At 52.1% G+C, this 26,277-nt stretch overlaps 1 protein-coding gene across 4 annotated transcripts; it reads left to right on the top strand.

Moving 5' to 3' along the window:
• The first annotated feature begins 1,719 nt into the window (after positions 1 to 1,719).
• On the top strand, positions 1,720 to 25,638 carry SLC43A1 (solute carrier family 43 member 1). 4 transcript variants are annotated; one of them, XM_077116226.1, is made up of 15 exons: positions 1,720 to 1,827; positions 3,239 to 3,405; positions 11,340 to 11,508; positions 11,634 to 11,689; positions 11,825 to 11,901; positions 14,601 to 14,693; positions 16,324 to 16,457; positions 17,332 to 17,510; positions 18,749 to 18,895; positions 19,003 to 19,038; positions 19,263 to 19,401; positions 20,992 to 21,130; positions 21,413 to 21,486; positions 23,644 to 23,767; positions 24,927 to 25,638. In XM_077116226.1, exons 2-15 carry the CDS (start codon positions 3,252 to 3,254, stop codon positions 25,071 to 25,073), a joined length of 1,668 nt encoding a protein of 555 aa, XP_076972341.1. In that variant the 5' UTR covers positions 1,720 to 1,827; positions 3,239 to 3,251; the 3' UTR covers positions 25,074 to 25,638. The 4 variants fall into 4 exon arrangements, with proteins under 4 accessions (XP_076972341.1, XP_076972342.1, XP_076972339.1 ...); XM_077116227.1 differs by lacking the exon at positions 1,720 to 1,827 and adding an exon at positions 2,397 to 2,555; XM_077116223.1 differs by lacking the exon at positions 1,720 to 1,827 and adding an exon at positions 2,570 to 2,668.
• The last annotated feature ends 639 nt before the right edge of the window (positions 25,639 to 26,277 follow it).

Below are 26,277 nucleotides of genomic sequence, written 5' to 3' on the forward strand. Positions count from 1 at the left end.
TGAAGGGAAATCCTGGAAATGTGGATGGGGCGAGGAAGGACAAGCCTTCCAGCCACAGGGGTCCATGGATCCCTAGAGTCCATGAAGGGAACCTACAAAAACCCTGAAATTGAATGTAAAAGTGTGTATATGTGAGCACTTACATCCACATGGACTTTTTTTTTTTTTGACATGGAATGGATTCATAGCATTTCATTGTGTTCTTAAAGGGATTCATGGCCATCTTCAGTTAGAACCTCTGCTCTACAGTCCTCTGTGCTGAGCTAAGGGGTTTGACCTTGTGGTGGAAGCTCTGGGACCAGTAACAGTTTAAGAAATGAAACCATCAGAGCCTGACACTGTGTCCCTGCGGGAGCGTGCTCTTCCTGCCTTTTCCATTGCCGAGCATTTGCTCCCATCACCCCTGCCTGGAGGAATAGAAACAGCCCAGCTTAAAGGCCAGACAGACCCAACTTTGCATCCTGCCTCCACCCATCATGTTCCAATGTCAAGCCTTGGGGTGTTCTCCCTCTGTGAAAAGTTGTGAGGTTTAAATGAGACCACGATGTTTTGAAGATTTAATTATATATATTTTATTATTATTTTTTGGAAAGTGTCTGGCATACAAGAGTCACTCAGCACATGTCAGTTCCTCTCTTGGCTTGGTGGCTCAGCTATTCAGTTCTCTCTTCTTTGAGATCTTAGAGTTTTCTGAGCAGTTGTCATTCCCACAGAGCTTTGTGTGTATTACTTGTGTCCGTCCCCACACCATCTATTAAATTCACACCTGTATTTGTCATTGCTGACATCATCTTAATCCCCACCAACAGTCTCAAGTAGTGACAGCTCCCTTCATTCCACAGATGAGGAAACTGAGGCTTATGGAAGCTGAAAATTTACCGAGGCTCAATCCGTTAGTGTATTGAAGCATCTGATCACCAGGTCTTCTGTAATAATAATTATGGTTGCAGCAGCAACCAAACAATTAACATTTCTTGTGCTTCAAATGTGCAAAGCACCGTGCCCAGAATTTTACCTGCATCACAGCCCCTAATTCCTCTGGCACCGCTTGGATACAGGTACTGTCGGCCGAATGTCACAGAGGAGGAAAATAGGGCCCAGGGAGGTTAAGTAACTTACCCAAAGTAACCCAGCTAGTCAGTTTCAAAGTCGGGATGGCCTCGATCTAACTAACTCCAAAGAATCCCATGTCATTTTGCCTCTCGGAAAACAGTATAGCCAAGTGCACAGTCCAAAACTCCACCCAAGACTGCCCGGCATCTCGGACAGTCTACTCCAGCCGAATCGTTCGTTCTTTGTTTTGAGCAGGGATAGAGAGGGCGCTGCCAGATATTCGACGGGGAAGGCGGGGAGAAGGGGGGAAAGGGTGGGGAACGAGGGTGAAAATTTTAGGCACTGGGGCGTGTGCTGGGAGCGAAGATCTGGGGACCAGCGGGCGAGTCACGTGCGCGTGAAACTCGACCTAGGAGGAGGGGAAGGGAAGGGAGCCCCCGCCCCCACCACGGGGCGCAGCCCCGGACTTGTGTAAATGCAAGTATCAACTCCGTGGATCCACTTGGTTCATGCCCGGCTTCGCGGATCAGTGGCGCGGGACCGGTTCCCAGCTCCCCAACTTTTGCCGAGGGAGCAGACGAGGTGAGAACGCCGGCCGGTGCGACTGAAGCTCCGAGGCCGCGCGGACACAGCACACGGAGCAGCCCCTGGAGCCGGTGCGGTTCAGGGCTGGGCCCTGGGACTCGGGACACCGAGAGTGCGGACGCGCGGCGAAGGCGCTGCGCTCCCCGAGGAGCCAGCGGCGGCTGCAGGCGCGGTTACCCGAGACAGGAGGTGAGTTGCGGGTGGCGGGTAGGGGTCCCCGGCTGCGCGTCCTCCGACAGCCACTGGGCGGGGTCCTACCGACGCTCGCAGGCACCCCCAGAAAAGCCCGTTACCTGAGCTCGTGGGTCCCGCGGCACGTTGTCGCGTCGCTCCAAGCGCGCCACCCCTTTTAGCGCGCCCCTCTGTCCCCTTCACCCTGGCCCTTCCGAGTCTCCTCTTCCTCTCGCGCCCCGCTTTCTTCATTTCCTCTTCTTAGAGCAACGCTCTTATGGGAATTGGAACGGATCTCGGGGAGTGCCCTAATCCAGAGCCCCATTTCACAGATGAGGGCACTGAGGCTCCCTGAGGGAAGTGACTCGTGTTTTTCTCCCCTCCCTCACGGCCTGGGTCGCATGCCCTTCCCTGTCCCTCTCCTCTCCGCCTCCTTCGATCTCAACCCCCCTGCGGCTCCCGGCCAGCACCGGTCCCCTCCCCACTCCCCGCCCCGTGCCGCTCGCGTCCCAACCCCTCCCCGCGGTGGCGGCCGCGGCGGGGGGAGCTCGGGCTCTTTCCCTCCCTCTGGTAAACACACCCGCCCGCCCGCCAGCCCGCCAGCCCGTCCGCCAGCCCATCCGCCGCCGCTGCCCTTATAAAGTCAGCGGCCGCCGGACTTCCTGCAGGAGCCCGAGCCCCCTCCCTGGGTCGGAGGGGGCGGGCGCACGCGGAGCAGCGCAGCGAGGTGCCCGGCCCCCCGCGGAGTGAGTGAGGGGAGGCGGGGGGCGGCGGGGGCAGCAGAAGGCCCGCCCTGGGTCTCCGTCCACGTGGCAGCTGTTGGCTTGGCCCGAGAAACTTTAGGGACATGGGTCGCCTGGTGAGAGATGGGGGGAGGGCTTGCTCTCTCCAGCCTCCAGAGGGGAGGAGTGATCTTAAGAGGGGCAACAGGAAGAGTGGCGGGGGCTGGGGGGTGGGGTGGGAGGAGAGCATCTTAGACCAGTCTCTGACTTCCCCTTCCCTCTGCTCCCAGTTTCTGGGGGTCCTCTGTGGCGTGGGAGACCGGACGCGGGCCAGCTGTAGCCTCCGAGCGCGCTTTGCCCCCTGCTGACCTTTGGAGATTTGGGAAAGTGCGGCTCTGGACCCCCGAGAACCCGGCTCTGGGCGCCCTGGTCAGGGTGGGAGAGCCTGGCAGCGCGCCAGGAAGCCGTTGCGAGCAGACAGGACTTTCCTTGTTTTTGATAGTGGCCCCGCCGGAGCCCAGCGCCGCGTGCGCCCCTGGCATTGCCAGTGCACCCGGAGCCAGCTCGGCGGCACCCGCTGGAGCGCCCAGAGCTCCATGAAGGCCTCCTCATGGGCCAGCTGGAGGGGTCTCAGGTGCCACTATGATGCAGAACCCCTCCCAGGGGCTGCTGGGGAGCCCTTCGCTCAGCGCCCTCTTCTTGTGCAGGCTTGTGGCAAGCATGGCCCCCACGCTGCAGCAGGCGTACCGGCGGCGCTGGTGGATGGCCTGCACCGCGGTGCTGGAGAACCTCTTCTTCTCTGCCGTGCTTCTGGGTTGGGGCTCCCTGCTCATCATGCTCAAGAGTGAGGGCTTCTATTCCAGCGTGTGCTCAGGTATGCCCGAAAAAGGGCCGGGCGGGCGGGACTGCAGAGGGGGAAGGCAGCAAGCCGGAAAAGGACAGGTGGCTGAGTGGAAGAAAAACCTCACTTCTGGACTTTCTCAAACTTCGTCTGCATAATGGGTGGCATTCTGCCCACTCTATCTCGTCCATCTTATCCTGTTGTCACTGGATGCCAAGCACGGTGCTTGGCACCCAGAATCTAGGGCCAATCATTAGTTCTATGTCTCTTGGCTGGCACAGATGGAGACTCCTGGAGGGGGAAGTGCTCTATAAAAGGCCAGGAGAGGGATTTCTTAATAGGGCTATTGTAAGGGCTTGCAAAGTGGAGTCTGAATGTAAACACCCTGCTCTCTTCCCTTTTCTGGACCTGTAAGCCCCCAGTTCTTCAAAAGATCTATTTGCACAAAGTTAGTAACCTCATTTGTTCTAGGCCTGGCATATGGAGGGTCCTTATTTTCCATTTAAACCACTTCGGCTTTCTCTAAGTTGCCCAGGAGGAAGGAGTGAGAATTCTAACACTTCTATGAAGGCTGAACCACCCTTGCTGGTTGCAGGTACCTGGGGGCAGGGAGTTTCCCCGCCTGATGTCTGGAACTGAAGGCTCCTGTGTTCTGATGGGTATCTGCCTTTTCGGGGAAGGGGAGAGCTGTGCTGACAAGCTCAGCCTAAGGAGATGGATGGATATAAAGTTTTGCCCTTCCTCTGTTTCCCTATCTCTTTTTCCTGACTTCCAGGTTGTAGGAAAAATTTTGGAATCACAGCTTCCACCACTTGTACTAGCTGAGTGACTTTGGCAAGTCCCTTAAACATTGACTTTGTTTCCTCATTTGCAAAATGGAAATAGGATTAACAATATCTATTCCACAGGGGTATTGTGAGAGTCAAAAATATTTCATAAATTCATCTCCTCAACTCAACTGGCTCTGGGTATCTGTCTTGGCCATTGAAGAATGCTAATGCAGTGGTGGGGGGTGGAGCAGACCAACGCGGGGGCATCTTTACCCCCTTCTAGGCTTATCTAGAAGGAAGCAGCAGGTGGCCCAGAGGGATGGCAAGCTGCCCAAACCTCCTGGCCCTAATTACAGGGTGCTGGGTGCTGGGGGAGGTGGAAATTAGAGTTGGCAGCTGGCCTGGGGAGGCAGGTTGGGTTGCGAGTGGCTGGTCTGGGGTGGAATGATAGGCCTTTAGGGTGGCTGAGAGAACCAAATGGAGGGCTGCAGGGGCACGCACAGGGGAACCCGCAGGCAAGTGGAAGTGAGAGCCCAGGTCCCCTTGAGTTTTTTGTCCTGGACACTGGAGTGGCCCTACCACCTGTCCCCTAGTGGGTTAATGCTTTTTGCCAGTTGTCACTGGGTAGCTTCTTCCTGCCCTCTCCACCTGGGTGTTCATTTTTAAAATGAGCTTTTCTGAGAATGAATTTACATACTTTTTGATGAGGTTCCAGAAACTTATTCGCCTCAGTAACCACCAACACAGTTAAGATTTAGAATATTTCCCTCACTCCCAAAAGAAGTCCTGTCTCCCTTTTGAGGGTCCATCAGTCCACCTGTGCTTTTACATATAAATATATATGTGTAGATGCACACACTTCAATAAAATGATTTATATGCCATATAATTCATATAATTTGGGGTTTTTACTGTATTAAGAGTTGTGCAACCATCACCAAGTCAATTTTAGAACATTTTCTTTATTTCATAAAGAAACTCTGTATCCATATAGCAGGTATTTGCCATTTGCCCCCCACCTCTCACTGACTCCTAAGCACTAGGCAACAATCTTTCTGTCACCATAGATTTGCCTATTCTGGACATTTCATATAAATGGAATCATATTAATATAATCTATTGTCCCTGGCCTCTTTCACTTAGAAGAATGTTTTCAGGGTCCATCCACATTATGGCATTTATCAGTGCTTTATTTCTTTATTATTTTTTTTTGCTGAACAATAGCCTATTTTATGGATATGCTATATTTTATTTATTATTCATCAGTTGAAAGACATTTGGGTTGTTTCCACTTTGTGGCTATTGTGGAAAATGCTGCTATGACTATTCATGTACAAGTATTTGTGTGGACATACGTTTTCATTTCTCTTAGGTATGTTTCTAGGAGTGGAATTGCTGGGTCATAATGGTGACTCCTTGCTTGACATTTTGTGGAACTGCCAGACAATTTCCCAAAGTAGCTGCACCATTTACATTCCCACCAGTGGAGTATGAAGGTTCCATTTTCCCACATTCTTGCCAGCCAGCACTTGTTATTGTCTTTCTTTTTTTTATTATAGTCCCTCTAGTGGATGTCAAATGGTATCTCAATATGGTTTTGATTTCCATTTCCCTCATGGCTAATGATGTCAAGCCTCTTTTCATGTACTTTTTGGCCATTTGCTTATCTTCTTTGGAGAAATGTCTATTCCTATCTTTTGCTCATTTAAAAACTAGATTATTTGTCTTTTGAGTATTGCATTGTAAGAGTTCTTGATATATGTTTAGAGTCAGAGACCCTTATCAGATATATGGTTTGTGAATTTTTTTTCCCATTCTCTGGGTTATCTTTTTCACTTTCTTCGTGGTGTCCTTTGAATCACAAAAGTTGTAAGTTTTGAAGAAGTCCCAATTCATTTTTTTTCTTGGTCACTTGTGCTTTTGATCTCATACCTAAGAAACCATCACCTAATGGAGATTTATGCCTATATTTTCTTCTAAGAGCTTTATGGTTTTAGCTTTTACATTTAGATCTTTTATCCATTTTGAGTTAATGTTTTTAGATGGTGTGAGATCTCCAAGTAGTGTTTTTTTTTTTAAACACGGGCAGGCACTGGGAATCGAACCCGGGTCTCCGGCATGGCAGGTGAGAACTCTGCCGCTGAGCCACCGTGGCCTGCCCTCCAACTAGTGTTTTGACTTGCCTAGAAGTGTGCCTGATGTGGGTCTAAATGAACTGAGGTCATAGAGATGACCAAAGTGAACCACTCTCCTTTTCTCAGAATGTATCTGTCCACTCTTGGAAAGCAGGGTATGACATGCCTCTCTTCTCCCCACCCCTTTTCCATCCATGGGACTCAGTCCTTGTGACTGTCAGGCTGATGGAGGATGCTTCCCTGTCCTGCCTCAGCCATGCTGCCCAATCAAAAGCACCTACTTGGGTGGGCCACAGTGGCTCAGCAGGCAAGAATGCTTGCCTGCCATGCCAGAGGACCCAGGTTCAATTCCCGGTGCCTGCCCATGTTAAAAAAGAAAAAAAAAAGCACCTACCTTCCACTTTTGGGGGCCCCCTTCATTCTGGGTTTCAGCATCCCTCTATGGTGATCCAAGAAAACAGGATCAGACCAGGAATTTGGGTCCACATAATGTGTACGAAGAGTCAGGCAATACGTCAGCTCTACTATGTGCTTGTTGACAGATGTGAGCCAGTTAGTTACTTTTTTCAATATCTCAGTTATCTCATCTGTACAATCGGACTGATAATCTTTATCTCATGGGTTATAAAATGAAATGAGAGCAAGCCTACAAAATTTCAGACTAAAAATAGATGTTATTATATTCTGTACTCAGCTATGCCATCATTTGCTGTGTGACCTTAGGCAATTCACTAATCCTCTCTGGATCTCCGGTTTCATGGCTTTAAAATGGGGTGGACAATTCTTATCCTGCTTGCTGTAGAGCAGTGATGTCAGGATCAAACGAGGCCATTTAAAAATGTTTAAAGGATTCAACAAACGTGGGAGCTCATTATTGAAGCTTTCAGGTTCGCTAGCCATACCTTCTATCTTCTCAGTGCTTTCTGCCTTCTTTCTTTTTTTCTTTCTTTTTGGCATGGGCAGGCACCAGGAATTGAACCCGGGTCTTTGGCGTGGCAGGCAAGAACTCTGCCTGCTGAGCCACTGTAGCCCACCCACTGCCCTCTTTCTTGAGGGTACATTCTGGGGTGGGTGATTGGCCCACCCAAAGGGGATTTCACAACTAAAAGGGGTGCTGCTGCTCAGAATTGAGGAAGGGGCAATTCAATTCATTACACACTACCGTGTATCCAGCACAAGTGTCAAAAATAATAAAACAACAGCCAAAGTATATTAAGTATTTATTATTTGCTGGTTGCACCTTAAGTCCTTGCAACAAATCTGTGATGCACTAATATCGATCCCATTTTACAGAAGAGTAAACTGAAGTTCAGAGCTCCTGAGCAACTTGCCCAAGGTCGCACAGCTAATAAACAAGGAGCAGAGTGGAAAGTCAATGACAGATCAGGCTTCAGAATCCTCTGCTAGGCCTCGTGGGAAGAGTGTAGCTGTCCCTGACTTCCAACAGCTTGACTGCCCCATGTGGTATATTTAGCACACTCTGGGAAACCTTGTTTTCCCTGGCTTCTCAGCCCAACTCTATCACTAACTTACTGTATAAATCCTCTCTGTCCAATCCCATGCCTCACTTCACTCATCTATAAAATGGGAACATTGGATTTCGTGGGTAGAGGTCCAAGAGGCCTTTGTATCTTGGCCTGGCTCCTTCTTGGCTGATTTGGAAGTCTGGCTTTAGCCAACTGCTCTGGAATGGTCCAGCCTCAGGAACTAGCTCATATAGGTACATTCACAGGAGGCTGATCGATAAACCAGATAAACTAATGTATTCATTGTCCTTGAGCTATTAGCAGTCCATTGGGCTCATTCTCATTTCCTTGCCAGCACCAGGGATTACTTGGGAGGCTTACTAAACTGGCTTGTTCAAAGCACAGGGGCCCTTGGTGCAATGAGAAGAGCATGAGTTTTGGAGACTATCTTGAGTTTGAATCTGAGCCTGTCTGTAAGAAGCTGTGTGACTGAGTTGCTTTGCTTCTTGGTGCCTTGTCATCTATGAAATGGGGTTCATTAGACTTACTTTTTAGGTTGTGAGAATTAAACGAGACTATATGGAAAAGCCCAGCACAAAGTAGGTGTTCATTAATTGACAGCTAGTGGGATTATTTTTGAGAGAAATTGTCACTTGATTGGGAAAGACTTAGGAGCAGGACCAGTGTCTGATTCGGGGGCTGTTGAAGAGGGCAAGGCAGGCAATAATGATTGGGCATAGCAGGACAGGTGTCAGAGAAGCAAGGACCTGAGTCATCTTGAAAAGGCAAGCCCTGGCAAAGGGGGATGGCCCCCACTCGGCTCCAGTAATGGCCAGATCTTCTGACCTTCTAGGGAGAAGCCAGAAATCTGGATTTTTATGTGATAGCTCCTGATTTTAGATTGGCATCCAATGAAAATTTATAACACTATCAAGGGTGATCACTGCCAGCCAAGTAAAACATGTAGGGGTCAATGCCAGTCACCCATTTGCAGCCTCTGATCTAAAGTACCTTTGCATCTTTCAATGCTTTGCCACGGTCCCAGCACAGTGCCTGGCACATAGGACAAAGTGCCTGCGGAATGTATAAACAAATGCAGGTGAACCTGGTGGAGAAAAGAGGAGGTGATCATAAAGATAGCTAAAATACAGGGCTGGCCTGAAAGCCCCAGGCTGTGTGGTCCAAACCTCTAGCTGCTTCCTCCAGAGTGCCTGGAACATTCTCTCCAGCCCCCCAGCAGTTGGCACCGAAGGGAGACTCCCCATTGCCCAAGACCGCCTCTTCCAGGGTTGGCCAGCCCTCCTTATCCAAAAGTTCTTCCTTGTTTTCTTCCTTCTATTAATACATGGATTGGCTTACCCTTCTGCTGCGGCATGCCCTTTGAATATTTGAAATCGGGTCATTGTCATTATTTAAGCCTTAGAGTACAGAGACCCCCTGAGCATCCAGGCGCTGCCACATGCCCCTATTTTGTCCTCTTCAAAGCACCTATCTCTCTTGAGATCAGTGTCCATTTGTTTCCTTTCTTTGCCTAGAGCCTACTGTCTCATTCACTGTGGCATCCCCAGCACCTAGAGTAAGGGGCTTACTACATCGTGACCCTCCAAAAGGGCCATCATTTATCCCTTCCTTAGCTGTTTCAGGTGCACTTCCCCTGGGCCAGGACCTGTGCCAAGCCCTTTGCTCGCTTTCTCCCATTGAATCTTCCTAAGGAGGCCGCACTTTTGGCATTCTCTGCTCCCTTAGGCAGATAAAGAGCTGGGGTTCAAAGAGAGGAATTTATTTGTCCAGAGTTGCACAGCTAGTGAGGATGGTGGTGGGAATTCACACCCTGGTCTGTCTGCTTTTCAGGTGCAGCCTGAATTTGCTTTTGGTGATGGTGTCTAGTAACAGATTAGTTGCGGGGTGGGGAAGGGGCAGCTGTGTCCTGATTCACTGAGCATCCTATAAAGTGAAATCACCTTCCTTCCCCTACGGCTAGTCTTTCTTGTTAACTTGTTGCAATCCCTGGACCGCAGTTTACATTAAGGATAAGTCTTCCAGGTGAACATCTAAAGGGTTCTGGAGGGCGATGCCTTGGTCCCGTTCATTCTGTGCCTCAGTTTCCTCATCTGGAGAATGGGGATACGTAAAAAAAATTTTTTTATTAATTAAAAAAAATTAAGAACAAACAAAAACATTAACATATAATTCTGTTCTACATATATATTCAGTAATTCTCAATATCATCACATAGTTGCATATTCATCATTTCTTAGAACATTTGCATCAATTCGGAAAAAGAAATAAAAAGACAACAGAAAAAGAAATAAGACGATAACAGAGAAAACAAAAAGATTATACATACCATACCCCTTACCCCTCAGTTTCATTTATCACTAGCATTTCAGACTAAATTTATTTCAAAATTTGTTCCCCCCTATTATTTATTTTTATTCCATATGTTCTACTCGTTTCTTGACAAGGTAGATAAAAGGAGCATCAGACGCAAGGTTTTCACAATCACACAGTCACACTGTGACAGCTGTATTCAATCATCCTCAAGAAACATGGCTACTGGAACACAGCTCTACATTTTCAGGCAGTTGCCTCCAGCCTCTCCATTACGTCTTGAATAACAAGATGATATCTACTTAATGCATACGAATAACCTCCAGGACAAACTCCGGACTCTGTTTGGAATCTCTCAGCCATTGACACTTTGTCTCTTTCACTCTTCCCCCTTTTGGTCAAGAAGGTTTTCTCAATCCCTTGATGCTTAGTCTCAGCTCATCCTAGGGTTTTTCTCAATCCTTTGATGCTGAGTCTCAGCTCATTCCAAGATCTCTGTCCCACGTTGCCAGGAAGGTCCACACCCCTGGGAGTCATGTCCCACATAGAGAGGGGTAGAGTGGTGAGACTGCTCGTTGTGTTGGCTGGAGAGAGAGGCCACATCTGAGCAACAAAAGAGGCTCTCTTGGGGGTGACTCTTAGGCCTAAATTTTAAGTAGACTTGACCTATCCTTTGTGGGGTTAAGTTACATATGAACAAACCCCAAGACTGTTGTCCACACTGCTTGTAAGAATATCAAGAATTCAATTTGGGGAAGTTGCATTTCTCCAGAATGGGGATACTTTATTAGTTGTCTCCTGGGGCTGTTGTCAGTGACTCAATATATATTAGCTATTATTATCATCAGACTGTCATTTATCGGGGAAGCTTCTTCCAAGTTTTAAGTGAATTCTTGCTGAATCAAGTAGAGCACCACTCACGACTTTGCCCTCGGATTCGGGGATGTTTCCTGTTGCTGTTGAATGAATGTTACAACTTGGTATTTTCATGTCCATGATCACATTTGAGCTAGCTGAAGCCACCGATTGGGTGAGTGACTCTCTTAGGGTCAGGTATTAACTGCTGCCTTTTATGGAGCTCCCTCCTCCAATCCAGAGTAGGCATGACTCCCAGCCACTCCCAGAGTCAACCCAGCCTTTATTAATCCGAGACCTGTGACCTCAGGACCGCTGATCCTCTAACCCAGCTGCTCTACCCAGCTGCTCTACCTTAGCCCAGCTGCTCCTGCTGCCACGTGCTGAGCATCCCTCCTTCCCCCTCCTCAGCTGAAAACACCACCAACGCCACCCAGCCCCGGTGGTTAAGCTGTGACCAGCAAGAGAAGATGCTCAACCTGGGCTTCACAATCGGCTCCTTCGTGCTCAGTGCCACCACCCTGCCCCTGGGGATCCTTATGGACCGCTTTGGTCCCCGGCCCGTGAGGCTGGTAGGCAGGTGAGATCGGCTCGGCTGGGGGAACCTGGGGCGGGATGGGGGCAGGGCCCGGGAAACAGGTGCTGCAGGAAGGGAGGCTCAGCGCATTCACCGGTCACCCCTCCCCCTCCCTCCTGTCTCTACAGCGCCTGCTTTGCCGCCTCCTGTACCCTCATGGCCCTGGCCTCTCGGGACACCAGAGGTGAGATGTCTGGCCTCTTTGTGTCCCCCCCCCACACACACAGGGAAAGGACGGGTGGGATAAAAGTGGACGTTTACCCAGGTTCCTTCCCTCGGCCTCCCAGCCGCCCTCACCTGCCCCTGTCCCCTTTCCCAGTTCTGTCTCCGTTGATATTCCTGGCGCTGTGCCTGAACGGCTTCGGTGGCATCTGCCTAACGTTCACGTCACTCACCGTGAGTATGACATGTCCGGTCTGGCGGAGCAGGGCACCCGGGAAGCCGGTGGTGGGGGGAGGGCTGAGCGAGGGTGAGAGTGGGGGAGGGGCCCAGAGGGCCAAGGTCAAGTGCGCTAGTGTGAAATCGAGCTGATGGCAACTGAGGGTGAGTGTGGGAGGCCACGGATGAGACTGTGTGTGCCAGAGAGTGGGCGTGCACGGAGCCTAGGAAAGCCTCCTGAGCTCTGTCCTAGGCACTGGGTTACCAGGCACACAAAGGCTTACATCCTGGGGCTGGGGGAACAGGCAACCCCATAAAGCAGTCGGCTAATAAATGATGTCAGGAGTCCTAGGGGCTGGGGAGAAACTAAAGACTGGGTCGTGTGGGCTTGAACGGGCAGCGGCAGCTGGAGACAGTGCCTGCACGTTTGCTAGCGGCATGGGAGAATGGATTGAGATGCTGTCGCGTGGGTAAATGTGATTTAGGATAGGGTGAGGCAGGGCAGGGTTTGAACCTTACGAAATTGCCGGCCTTGAACCGTATTTGACCTATACAAGCGGCGCTTTCACGTGGCCTGACCTATTCCATCTGTGTGTGAGTTCGTGTGTTCATGTGTGTGAGTGTGAGTGTAAGGGTTAAGGGGCTTGTGAATGTGTGTGTGCTCGTGGCCGGGCCGTCCTGGGGCTGTTTATCTGCTCGGAGGGCTGCCTGGCGGTCAAACTGGGTGGTTTTGGCTGAATTTCACCTCGCCCCAGCGGCGGCCTTTAATTCCAGCTGGGAACATTTCACAACGCGGGGACGCGGATCCCCGCCCCCTTCCCGCAGCCCCTTTCTCCATGCTGTGCGACTTGGCTCGGGGCCCAGAAATCCCTTTCCCTTCCCGGGGCTGGGCGTGACCTCGGACCCTGCCGGGGACCGCGGAGGGATCCGCGGCCGGCGGCCGGCGGCCGGCGCGCCGCTCCTCCCCCCACCCCCTGTAATCTCCAGCCAATGGCAGGGCCCGGCGCCGGCCCCGCCCCCCGCCGGTCGGCCCCGCCCCCCCGGGCCGCTGCGCTAGGTCGCGAGGTCCCCGGCTGGGGCCAGTGGGTGCTGGTGGCGGCCACGTGCCGCGCGCTCCCAGCCCTGATCACCTCGGGGCCAGCCGGACCGGACCGGACCGCCCTCTGTCGCTGCGCTGAGTGGGGACAGAGCTCGTGGCCCCTTTCCCCCGGGACTCGGCCGCTTGCCCGGGCCCTGGCTCTGGCACCCTTTCCTGGCGTCCTTGGCAGCCTGCCTTGCAGATACAGGGTGCCAGAGAAACCTCGGCGGGAGTCGGGCCAGCCTGTGGCCCACCCCGCCTTTCGAAGTCCCTTGGAACTGGGGGTGGAGACGATTCCTTATTTTCTGTGTTGACCCGCCTCTCTTCCCAGGGATTTCTTTGAAAAGCCCAGGTCTTATTCATAAAGGAACCCCTTCTGGGCCACAGTGTTCCCTCTGTGGAGACGGTTTAGGCTTTGAATGGTGTACCAGTTCCTTCCCAACTATGGGATCTGGTGACTTGGGGTGGATGGTGGGGCCAAAGAGAGTGTTCTACCTATGAAGGGCGTCATGACTTTCCCTTCTACCTGAGGGCACAGCTGCGGTCAGCAGAGCAGAACATATGATCAGTTAATTCTCTACTGGTGGGAGTTCCTGGCTGGTCTGTGTGTCAGAGCCACCTCCCCTAGAGACCTGGTCTGTCCCCTTCCAGAGTCCCACGCCCACCTCCCTGGCCATTTCTGACTTCTCCCCGATCAGCCGAAACTGTGAGCTGGAGTCTTTGGAGTTACGGGGTGGGGGTGGGGTGGGGGGGTGGTTAAGGGACATCACTCTGTTGCATGGTCACCCCAGTCATTGCCTTCGTGGCTGGGGTGGAGGGCATGGACAGAAAGAGGAGAAAACCATTAACTGACTCTGTGACCTTCAGTACATGTTTTCCCTCTCTGGGCCTCAGTTTTCTCATCTGTAAAATAAAGTTGGACCAGATCAGTGTTTCTTGAATACCTGTTCTAGGGGTTATTAAGGGGTATCCGCCCAATTAAGGGGCTCCATAAACAACAAACCCCAGAGTTAAACAAAATTAATAATTAAAAAAATACATTTTTATTGAGAAACCTTCACACACACAGTCCATACATGGTATACAATCACTGGCTTGCAATATCATCACATAGTTGTGTATTGATCGCCTGGGCATTTTTAGAGTATTTGCATCACTCCAGAAAGAGAAATAAAAAGAAAAAAAGAAAAAACTCATACAAACCATACCCCTTACCCCTCCCTCTCATTGGCCACTAGTATTTCCATCTACCCAACATATTTTAACTTTTGTTCCCCTTATTTTTTTCTATACCCCTTACCACTCCCTTTCATTGATTCCTAGTATTTCAGTCTACTCAATTTGTTTAAACGTTTGTTCCCCCTATTATTTATTTTTAATCCATAAAATTAATGATTTTTTCTTGAGAGAGAGAGAGAGCACTTCTGGGAGTCTTTTAGATGCTAAGTCAGTCCGCTTAGGGCTTGGCATAGGGTTTCCCTCATTTATTTGGCTTCAGGACTTTTCTGTTCCCTTGCAACACCTGGTGGTCCAGGAGCTCACTTTGAAGCATGCCAGGCTGGATACTTCTGAGCTTTCTCCGGTGCAGCCCTAGGGTGCCCAGGCTTCCCGCACTCATGGTGATGCTCTCCTCCCACAGCTGCCCAATATGTTTGGGAACCTGCGCTCCACTCTTATAGCCCTCATGATTGGCTCCTACGCCTCTTCAGCCATCACATTCCCTGGAATCAAGGTATGGAGCTGCTTGGGGTGGGAATAGTGGGGTCACCTGGGTTATCTTTTTGCTTGGACACAAGATCTGGGTGGGGCTGGGAGGAGTGGAGGCTACTATGCCTGGTGACCCAACTCATACCAGTAAGAGGCTGGGTCCCACCATTGCATGAAAAAGCACTGAGTCCTGGTGGAGAGAGTCCTGCTGGGTTTGACTTCTCTGCAAACCCTCCTCTCCTTTGCCATTGTCCCTTGTCTTGGCCTTTATCTTCTCTCTCCAGTGCAGACTTTCTCAAGCTGGTCTTCCTGCCTCTGATCTTTTCCTTCTCTAATTTGCAATTTGCATAGCTTCTAGAATGTACTTTCTAAGATGGAGGATGGGTCCAGGTACCTGTTGAAAAAACCTCAGGGGTTCTGCTTCACCTACAGAATCAACTTCACCCTCTTCGCATGCATTCAAAGCCCTTGGCTGTCTGGCTGAACCTACCTTTCTGGCCACACATCTCCTTCCACACCTCCCAGAGAAGACTAGGTTACCTGGACCCAAGGCTACAAAGCCAGCCCGTGCCAGGCTCAATTCTGACAAATCAGCCTGGTGGACTGAGAACCAGGAGACCCGAGTTCTAGCTTGGTGCAAGCTGAGGACCTCTGTTTATCTCACTATCGATGGTATCAAGCGCCTTTTCAGCTGGGTGGTGGTTATGGGCCTCTCAGCCTCCATAACCTCGGGCAGATAATCTGTTAGTTTCGAGCACACTTGTCCCATGTCTCCAAAGGAGCTGGAGAGCGTGCATGGACGGAGGTGACCATCACTTGTCTAGGTAGCAGCAGGCTTGGAGGAGGGTGGGTTCTCCCTTCTCTTCACCTAAGGGAGTGGGGTTTGAACGGAGCCAGAGCTTACTCCACACATTCGGTGGTTATGGTCCTTTGAAAGAACCCACAGAACTTGCAGAGGGACAAAGCTGACAGGGAGGGGAAGGCAGAAACCATCCCGGGCCGAAGGTGTCAGGCCAGGAGAGAGGATCGCCCGGCCCCTGCTGTTCTCTCTGTGGCTTCCTCCAGCAGAAGGGCTGGCATTGGCTGGGAATCCAAATCAGCGCACAACCCACTTCTCCTGGGTCAGGAGGCCTTGGGCAAAGCATTTACCAGCTCCAGCTCCTCGCCCCTCAGTTGTTGCACCTGTGAAAGAGGAGGTAGGGCCTCTCAGAGTGGGTTTGCCCCTGGAATACCTAGAAGGGCAGGAAGACATGGTGATGCCGGGTCCAACTGGGCGGCTTTTCTTTTGAAGATAACAAAATGGTATTGTTGGCATGAAAACAAACACGGGTGCTTGTGGAGTCATAGGCAAAATTTGTGCACGCTTTACAGGTACTATTTGAGATCTCAAACTACCTTTTGAGCTTGGGAGCAGCAACATCAACGCTTTGCAGGGACATATTCACACCTCTTTAAGGGGGGCTGGGGTGAAAAAAGGAAGAGGGGAAGGGGGGTCTTCTAGGTCAGGCACTAACTTCCAGCCGTGGTCTCTTCGTGTTGTCAGTCGGGCATACTGGATGGAGGAGAAGTGGTGCCCCAGGCGGGAAGAGGCAGGGCCAGGGGGCCAGGCAGCCGCCCTCCCCTACCCAGTGTGGGCCTGCTCCCTCTTCCCACAGCTGATCTACGATGCTGGTGTGACCTTTGTGGTCATCATGTTTACCTGGTCTGGCCTGGCCTGCCTTATCTTTCTGAACTGTGCTATCAACTGGCCCAGCGAAGCCTTCCCTGCCCCTGAGGAAGTCAATTACGCGTGAGTGGCTGGGTGGGGGGTGGGGGGTGGAGAGCTGGGGTGAGGAGGGGCCTGTCCCTGGTGGAGAAGGAGAGGCCGGGGGGGGGGGGTGCCCGTGGTGGACACAGTCAGCTTTGGAGTCAGAGAGGACCTGGGGTTGGGATCTGGGCTTGGCAACTCACCTGAACGCTCTGAGCTCTGCTTTCTCCTCTGTCCCCACCCACAGGTGTTTTTAAGTAACCCACCTGGCACATAACAGGTGGTCATAACATGCTTTTTTTTTTTTTTATTGCTAGTGTCCTTTTAGGGTTTGGAGAACGGGGTCAGAGTAGGAGGGACCCCAGCAAACAGCACCAGATGCCATGTGGACTCAGGGGAGGGAATGCAAAGGAATCAAGCACCCCATCCTTTGTGGGACGAGCTGAATGCCAGATTTTCCCAACCCCAAATCAGTGTAGCTGCCAGAGGGTGGCGGGAGGGGTGGTGATGCTGCACAGCCAAGCACCTAGGGGTAACAGCCATATAGCTGACATTTATTGAGCACCAACTGTATGCCAGGCACTAGGCTTAACCATCATGCCATTCACAAACAGCTCTGTGATGTGGATTCTGTTATTGGGGAAAACAAGGGCTGAGATACCATTGAAGTGCGGTGGGAAGGGGGTTGAATCGGGGCCTGGAACCTGCCGTCTGACGCCAGAGTCTGGGTTCTTATTGCTTCTCCTCCTCCATCGGAAAGAAAGTTCCTTCACTCTCTGGGCACCTGCGCTTGAGCCTCCCCGGGCTGGGCTCTGCGCCACCCAAAGACACTGGCTCCACCTGGGGGTCTGCGGGTGCTGGGTGACGGGGGCCTCGGCACCCCTGGTTCCAACACGCTCTGCCTGGCTGCTGGCAGGAAGAAGATCAAGTTCAGCGGGCTGGCCCTGGACCACAAGGTGACAGGGGACCGCTTCTACACCCACGTGACCATCGTGGGCCAGCGGCTGAGCCAGAAGGCCCCCAGCCTGGAGGAGGGGTCTGAAGTCTTCATGTCATCCCAGGACGTGCGTGGCAACTCGGAAAACCCTCCCGAGAGTGAGTGTCTGGTTGAGGTGCCAGCCTCGGGGGACAGGGAGGACAAGTCCTCATGCCAAGCCAGCGCCGATGTCGGTGCACCCCTCCTCGGTCCTCACAACCCCTCCCCGCCCCCTTCCCCCACATCGGGAGGTGGTGGCCTGCCCCTCCCCCCGCCCCCCCCATTTACAGGCAGGGGAATTAAAGCTCAGAGCCCTTCAGACACCCCCTGCAGGCTCTGACCCCGCCGACCAGCCCTCTGGGCTGGGGCTGCTCCAACGCCTGGCTGGCTGGGGGCCCCTGCTGGCCGCAGGAGGAACTGCACCCTATCCCTTCCTCCCTCTGGAGTGGCCAGGATGCCCCAGACCCCAGGATTGCCGGGTTCCTACCTTAGTGGAATGAATTCACCGGAACCAGGAGATTGATTTGGAATTCTGGCCTCCCATTTACAGGCCAGGTGACTTGAGAAGGTCACTTTTTTTTTTTTTTTTTGGTATGCTGTATTGTGGAGTCACATTTCATTATTTTTCCATGTGAGCAACCTGTGATTGCAACACCATTTGTTGAATTTTTGATTGCTTGCTTTTTGTTTGTTTGTTTGGCTTGGTGGTTTGCTTTTTGGGAAGTGCATGGACCAGGAATCGAACCCGGTCTCCTGCATGGCCGGCGAGAATTCTACCACTGAGCTACCCTTGGCACCCCCATTTAGTAGGTCACTTTTGACAGGGCTCTCGGTTTCCTCATCCCTTGGATGATGCTGATGGCACTCACCTCACGGGGAAGTTGGTTATGGGAACAAATGAAGCCAGGGACTTTGTAAACTGTCCATAAGGGGTGGTTGTCCCATCAGGCAGAGTAGTTAAGGACATTTGCCCCAGGCACCAGCAGGATGAGCTAGAACCAGCCGTTTAACCTCTCAGCCGCGGTTTCCTCATCTGCAACATGGGGTAGAAATAGGGTCGCTGTGAGGTTCAGTTAAATGGGATAATACGTGTGCGATGCACAGCATGTAGCGAGTGTGAAATAAACAGTACTGGAGTTCTTGCCACAGTGAGCACCTATCCAGAGGTCACCGGATGATGCTCTGCTGAGACCATTGTAGAGCAGGGAAGAAGGTTTACAAATGAAGACACCAGCCCTGAGAGCTGTCCCTGTCCAAAGCCAGTGTGCCAGAGCCCCCGTTACAGTTGTGTGAGCTGGGAGCAGTAGGGAGAAATGGAAGGCCCGGCACTCAGGGGGCACCCCCGCTGTCTCCCCAGAGTCTGTCCCCTTCCGCAAGAGCCTCTTGTCCCCTGTTTTCCTGTGGAGTCTTCTGACCATGGGTGTCACCCAGTTGCGGGTCATCTTTTACATGGCAGCCATGAACAAGATGCTGGAGTTCCTGGTGATGGGTGGCCAGGAGCATGGTAAGGCGCTGCAGAGCCTGCTGGAGGCTGTTCGGGGATGGCATGGGGGAGCACCCCAGCTGAGCCGCTCTCACCCTGAATTCTTCCCCTGCCCCCCCCCCCCACAGTTACAGACGACCTGAGACAAAGGGCGGCAGAGACAGGTAGGGGGTGCTGAAGGCTGGGGCCCTGGCACACTCCGTGGGGGAAGGGACTCTCTACCTGGACTCTTGCCACCCTGGGCGTTTTAGTGGGGCTAAGAACCTGGGGGCCGAGGAAGACTACTTCGGTGCACCCTCTCCTCCGCCGGAAGTGGGCAGCAGTGCCTGTTGGGCTGCTGGCCTCCTTGGGCCAGCTCCTGACCCCACTTCCCTTCCCTCCCACCCAGTTGGGTTCTACTCCTCTGTCTTTGGGGCCATGCAGCTGTTATGCCTTCTCACCTGCCCCCTCATCGGCTACATCATGGACTGGCGGATCAAGGACTGTGTGGACGCCCCCACGGAGGGCGCTGCCCTTGGAGATGCCAGGTGACCCGGACAGGGATGGTGGCAGCAAATAGGCAGGCGCTGCTTGTCACTGTCTATGTGCTTTCACAGGCAGCAAACTCATTTTGCCCTGGGAGAGCAAGTACACCTCCCCATTTTACAGATGAGGCAACTGAGGCTAAGAGGCGAGATGGGTTACTTGCTAATAAGAAATACTTGCTAACATTGAATGAGGATTGTGCACCAGACAGGTTGCATTGTCTTATTTAGGCCCTATAGCAGCTCTCCAAGGTAGGTACATTAGTCTTCCCATTTCACAGACGAGGTACAGAAAAACTGAGATGCAGAAAGGTTAAGTTGCTTACCCAAGGCCACACAGCTTTCAGGGGCAGGCTCCAGAACCCTTGTAAAGGGAATATACTCTATAACCTTCTCAGGGCTAGGAAGACATATTGGATATCTGCTGTTGTATACAAAATTGCCTCAATATCTGGCATCTGAGAGCCATAAATATCATGTGGTGTGGTTTCAGAGGGTCAGGAATTCCAGGAGCAGCCTCTCCGTGTGGTCCTGGTTCAAGGTCTCTTGTGAGTTTGCTGTGGGCTGAGGCCGTAGTCCTCTGAAGTGTCAACGGCAGAGACTCTGCTTCCAGGCTGACTCCTGTGGCGTTGGCAGGAAGTCCAGTTCCTCACCACGTGGCCTTTCCATGGGGGCGGCCACATGATAGCTGGCTTCCCCCAGAGTGGGAGGCCTGAGAAAGAGAGAGGGCTGCTGTGCAAAACAGAAGTTGCAGTGTCTTTTACACCTAATTTTGTTGGTCGCACAGAGCGAGTCTGGGAGGGGACCACAGAAGGGCATGCTTGCCAGGAGGTAGGGGACATTGGAGGGCCCTCTTGGAGGCTGGCTACCACGATTGGGTCATGAACCCAGGTCTTCTGGCTTCTTTTGCTTGTTTGTGTTACTCCGAATAGTCCCATTTGTCCTGAGGGGAGGGAGAGGGAAACTACCAGGAGAGGAGGTGTCTAAGGAACAATCCAGAAGCTTCCCTCTCCTGTCCTTTGCCCCTGGTGGCCGGGGTCCATCGGCAGAGCCCCTATGTCCACTGCAGCTGGGCAACCTACCCTCATCCCAGCCTACCGACCTCTCCATTGGGCAGGCCTCGGCGGCTCTTGGGCTCACTCTCAGCTCAGAGTGGCCTCAGCTCTTGTCCAGGCTATTGGGCAGAGGCCCCTTCTGGGAACTTCTGATGAGAGATGGGGTGACAGCATCCCATTCACCTTCCTTCCCATCCTTGGTCTTTAAACATCAGTGTGCATGGGAAACATCTGTGGTACCTGTCAGAATGCAGGTTCCTGGGCCCCACCCCCGAGTCAGAATGCAGGTTCCTGGGCCCCACCCCTGAGATTCTAAGGTCTGGAGTGAGACCTAGAAACTGCAATTTTTCCAGAAAGCTTGCAGGTGATGCTGCTGGGGGTTGGATGAGGGAACCAATTTGGAGAATCACTGAACTGGAGAATTTTTTAAAGCCTTTTCTGCTGATCCTAAGAACCTTCAGATTGAAGACACATCAGCAGGGACAGGGAGACATGGGGAGGGAGAGGCAGCAGCCAATGCATTGCCTGTTCTCCTCAGAGATGGGGTTGCCACCAAGTCCAGACCACGCTACCGAAAGGTCCAGAAGCTCACCAACGCTATCAACGCCTTCACGTTGACCAACCTTCTGCTCGTGGGTTTCGGCATTACCTGCCTCATTAACAACTTACACCTCCAGGTACAACCATTTCCATCCTTCCTACCGCCTTGCCTCCCAGGACTCCCCCAGTGGGATGTCTCACCTGGCTCCTGCTTTCCAGGAGGCGTGGTTTTCCACGTCGGCCCGTTTTCTGGGTTCTCTGGAGAGTGTTTCTAGCAGATGGGGTTGGCCAGAGAGTAGGAGTAGAAGTGGATGCATGGGCTTGGTGAGACCACCTGCCCCGTTTCTCTCCTCGTGCCACCCATCCTTGCTCCTGCTGGATCCCCTCTCTTAACCTCTCCGCCCTCTGCTTGGTTTCAGTTTTTGACCTTCGTGCTGCACACCGTGGTTCGAGGTTTCTTCCACTCTGCCTGTGGAGGACTCTATGCTGCAGTGTGAGTCAGCCCAGGCTTTGGGACCAGGGAACCCCAGAGCAGGGGTGAAAGGGCCTCCAGGCATCCCTGCCAACAGGCACCCCCACGCCACCCCAGCCCCTGTGTCGGCGTCTTCTCTCCAGCCACCCTGGCTCCCACTGACATCTCGGAGTTGGTGGGGGTCCGAGAGGCTCTCTGGCCCACTCTCCTAGCTCCCCGAGTGACGGCAGCTCCGTCCCTCTAGCGCAGCCATCTCAGGACGACTCCCACCATCAGAAAGTCCCCTCCTGGAGGACATGGGGGCACGTGATGTGACGATACTTCATGCCACTCGGTCCCCAGTTCCCTTTCCCTTCTGGCTTCCCTTGGCCGGGGTCTGCTGCGTGACTCTCCCTGTGTGTTTGATGGAGAATCGGGACATTTCCCTAACTAGCCATTGCAAAAGCCCTACCCTTTAAGGGGTGTCACTTTCACGCCAGTACCCGTGTTAGCTGTGTTACCGGCATCCTCTCGTTTAAACCTCCCGGCAGCCATCCCAGCAAAGGACAACTCCCTGCAGTTGCTCAAGCCCAAACATGGGAGGCCCTTTTGGTCCTCCCGGTTCCTCTCCCTCACACCTCACATCCGCTCCGTCAGCAGTTCCATTGCTTCCGCATTGCAGAGACCCCAGATCTGACCCCCGTGACCGCCACTGAGTGCAGCTCCCAACTTTTCTCACCTGGGTCCACCTCTGCGCTCGCCCTCCTTCCATCTGTTGTTATTATTTCTTTTAAAATGACTCATTTTTTTTTTGATAGACTATTTTTTAGGGCAGACAATGAACCAATATTATTATCTTTATATTAACGCAAGCCCACACTTTGCATTAGAATTTGCTCTGTGTATGGCAGAGAGTGATTTAAAAATTTTTTTGAATTAAAAAAAATTTAATTGTGATACTGTATGCACAATATACATAACATTGCCCATTTTGAACCACTTTCAAGGGCGCAATCCAGTGGCATTCATTGCATTCCTTATGTTCGGCTAACGTCCCCATATCCATAACCCAATTTTTTCCCCCGGCCCAGATCCTTCCGTCTTTTATTTTAAAAAACATTTTTATTGAGAAATCTTCACCCTCATACATTCCATACATGGTGTACAATCAGTGCCTCACGATATCATCACATAGTTGTGTATTCAGTTCCATCTATTTTATTTATTTATTTTGCATGGGCAGGCACCGGTTATTGAACCATGTCTCCGACATGGCAGGTGAGAATTCTGCCACTGAGCCACCCTTGCACTGCCCTGTTCTATCTATTTTTAACGCAGGGGCTGGAGTCAATCACCTGTTAAAACATAAGTCTTTTCGTGTCACTCCCGGATTGAGAGCTTGCTGTGGCTTCTCGACTCACTCAGAGTCAAAGCCAAATGCTTTATTATCGCTGCCCGAAAGCCCTATGGGATCCACTGTTCCTTCCACTCCCCCTCTAGCCCCCGGCTGTGGCCACACTGGCCTCTCTGCGGCTCCTCTGCCTCTGCAAAATCTGTTCCCAACTCAAGGCTTTTGTGTTTGTTGTCCCCTCCTCCTAGAACACTCTTCCTCCAGATATCTGCAAGGCTCACTCCCTCAGCTCCTTCAGCTCTTCACCTACCATCCCCCTTTGTCATGAGGCCCTGCCTGGCTATCCTTTCTAAAATTGCAACCCCCCCCCCCCCAGCACTCCGAGCCCCCATGTCTGCTTATCTTTCCTCCTTAGCACTCCCCACCATCTAACACACCATCATTTATCACACTGACCAATTGCCACTTGCCCTGTCGGAATTGTCACTTCCACCAGGGGAGGAAACTTCATTTGGCTCATTGCCGGATCTCTAGTACCTAGGACAGGGCCTGGCACGTAGTAGGAGCTCATTAAATATTTTTTTAAAAGGTCAAGTGGACCGACCAGTGAGGTGAATGCTTACCAGTGGAGGCTGGTAAGGCTCAGAGAGGTTGATGTCCTTACTGTCATCACACAGAACAGAAACAGTCCACATTGGTGGCCCTTGGGGTCATGAGGCCAGAGGACCTGAGCATTAACCAAAGAGCACATCACTGAGACCCTCAACATGGCCTAACACAGAGCAGTACTTTGAGGAGGATACAGGAGGGGTAGGGCGCTAAGGCTCGGGGTCCCCTCTCGTCGACAGGTTCCCGTCCAACCACTTTGGAACGCTGACCGGCCTGCAGTCCCTCATCAGCGCTGTGTTTGCCCTGCTCCAGCAGCCACTCTTCACAGTCATGGTGGGACCTTTGAAAGGAGAGCCCTTCTGGGTGAGGCTCGGGGGCAGCGCTTTGCGGGGGAGGAGGAGGAGGAGCCAAGGGGCCTGTGTATGATCTGACCCCTCACCCCTCACATCTCAGCTGGGAGGAGGTCTCTAAGCTGGTTCCCCATCAGAACCCCTCAGACAGGTTCTCCAGCCTACTGCAGTGGCATCTTTCGGCCTCAGCGCAGGGGTCTGTGCTTTTAATGAACCTCCTGATTGTTGGCCCTGTGTTAGGGGACCAGTGGTCTAATCCGCTTATACCCAGTGCAGGGATCTCCTCTCCAGGACCCCTGGAGGGGGTTCCTCCGGCCCCTGTAGCTCATACACTTAGTAACGGGTGCTCACTTGTGCACGAGGCAGCCGTTGCTATTGTTTCGAAAGGCTTTTCCTTATACGGAACCAGCACCTCTCTCCCGGAGGCTGTTGGTTTATCTGCCTTGTGAGGACCCAGTTCCTGCAAGAAATGTGAGGAAATAACAGCTGCCATTTACTGAGCACTTACAATGCACCAAGCGTGCTGTCCGCCTTTTTTTCACTTACTCTTTGCCACACCAGCCCCGAGAAGGCAGCGTTCTGAGTCGACATTACTAGCCACCCCCAAGTCAGCAGCGAGTAGAGACAGAACCGGCCCGTGGAATGGATCAGGACTCATGCAAAGGATGCTTTCTGGAGCTCCCCAGTGGGCTGCCCCCACCCTGCACATCCCAGCTCCTTTCAGCAGGCTTCTGGAACGGGCTTCCTTTGGTCAGCATCCCGAAGGCTTGAGGATTCCTAGCCCAGAAAATCATATTTTAGAAGCAACCTGACCAGCCCAGATTCCTACATAGCTGACTGTTCCTTGTATCTCCCCAGAAGGAGCCGTGTTGCCATGTGATTTGGACACTGGCTTTAGCCGGGGCTCAAATCCTAGCTCTGCCACTTACTAGACTCAAGCGTTCTAATTTTGGCAACTTGATAAGGCTGGTGAACATTCGGTGAGAAACTAGTGGAAGAGTGAATGGCACATAAGAGGCACATAATAAACACTGGCAGTATTTACCATTCTTGGCCAGGACCTGGAGCAAAAGTGGCTGTCCTCTCCCTGTTAGGCTAAGGAGGATCCCCAAGGGTGGGGAAGGCAGACAGGTACCTACCTGACTCATTGTTTCTCTCTTCTTGCCCGAAAGGTGAATCTGAGCCTCCTGCTATTCTCACTCCTGGGATTCTTGCTACCTTCCTACCTCTTCTACTACCGAGCCCGGCTCCAGAGGGAGTATGCTGCCAGTGGGGCAAATCCACTGAAGGCACTCACCAGCCCCGAGGTGACTGCATAGAGACCTCTGAGACAAAGGAATCTGGATGACAGGTTTCGGAGGCCTCAGCAACCAAAGGGAATGCCCCAAAATGGCTTTTCTACCTGTAACAAATGCACAGAACCAGGGGCTGTGGATTTATAAATATCAAGAGAAGTTCTATTTTTATAGGGACTTGCAAAAAGAAACAAATGGGAAAAAAAAAAACCCTAAAAAAAAATCCCTAAAAGCAACGCTCCACTGACTGAAGACGGCCCCTGTGCTAGAGGGATGGGGCCTTTTTCATTTCCTCCCGTGTGTGAGGCTGCTCTTTCTCTGGGCCTTTATCACAGGGGGCCCTGCCTCCTGGTGCATCCTGGGGGCACATGGGAGCAGTAAACAGGCTGCCCCTAGGGCCTCAGCTGTATGGTGCCAGGAGCGTGCATGCGTGCGTGTGTGCGTGTGTGTCTGTGTGCATATGAAACCTTGCCCTCAGAAGAAACGGGGCCTGAGGTGCTACCTGTGTCCTGGATGGGGTTTGGGGGGCAGGTTCCCTCCCTGGAGCTGCTTCTTGCAGGTCTTAGAGGAAATAAAAAGGGAAGTGAGAGACTGGCTGGTGTGTGTGGCTGTGCCTTGGGTGGGGGGTACCTTCCCACACTCCCCTTCCCTCCTTCTCACCCAGGCTCAGCTGGGCATTAAGTGGGATGATTGGAGTGCCAGCCTGTCTCCCTCTGGCTGTCTGGCTCACCTCCCTGCTCTCAGCCACGCCCTGCCCTTCGTGCCTGAAAGGAGCCCATATCCTGTTCCCTGCTCCTGGCCCCCACTTCCCAGGGTTTGGGGGTACACCTGGGAGGCTGAGCTTTTGCCATACAGGGAATCAGGGCAAGATGCTTTAGAAGGAATGTTAGGAGCTGACTCCAACTTCTTCACCAAAGCATCTCTGGGGGTCTGCAGAAAGCAACCCTTCATTGTAGTCTCCTGTTAAATCTTAAAACTAATGTGCACATTTTGAGTTCCTCTTTATATTATGTTTACATTCACTTTGAACATTAAAGTGAGGTTTAAAGATTATCTACATAAAGGGAAAACACCCAACTTTGAGGACAAGGGACCTTCCAGAAGGGCATAGCTTCGCCCTGAGCCCTCTAGAGAGCTCCTAGGACCTAAGCGCAGAGATTAGAGTAGGTGATAGATTGGAGGGATGGGCAAGGAGGGCGGCTAATATTGGTTGAGAATTTATCTGCCA

The sequence above is a fragment of the Tamandua tetradactyla genome, chromosome 9, assembly GCF_023851605.1.
Source record: "Tamandua tetradactyla isolate mTamTet1 chromosome 9, mTamTet1.pri, whole genome shotgun sequence".
Classification (NCBI taxonomy): Eukaryota; Metazoa; Chordata; class Mammalia; order Pilosa; family Myrmecophagidae; genus Tamandua; species Tamandua tetradactyla.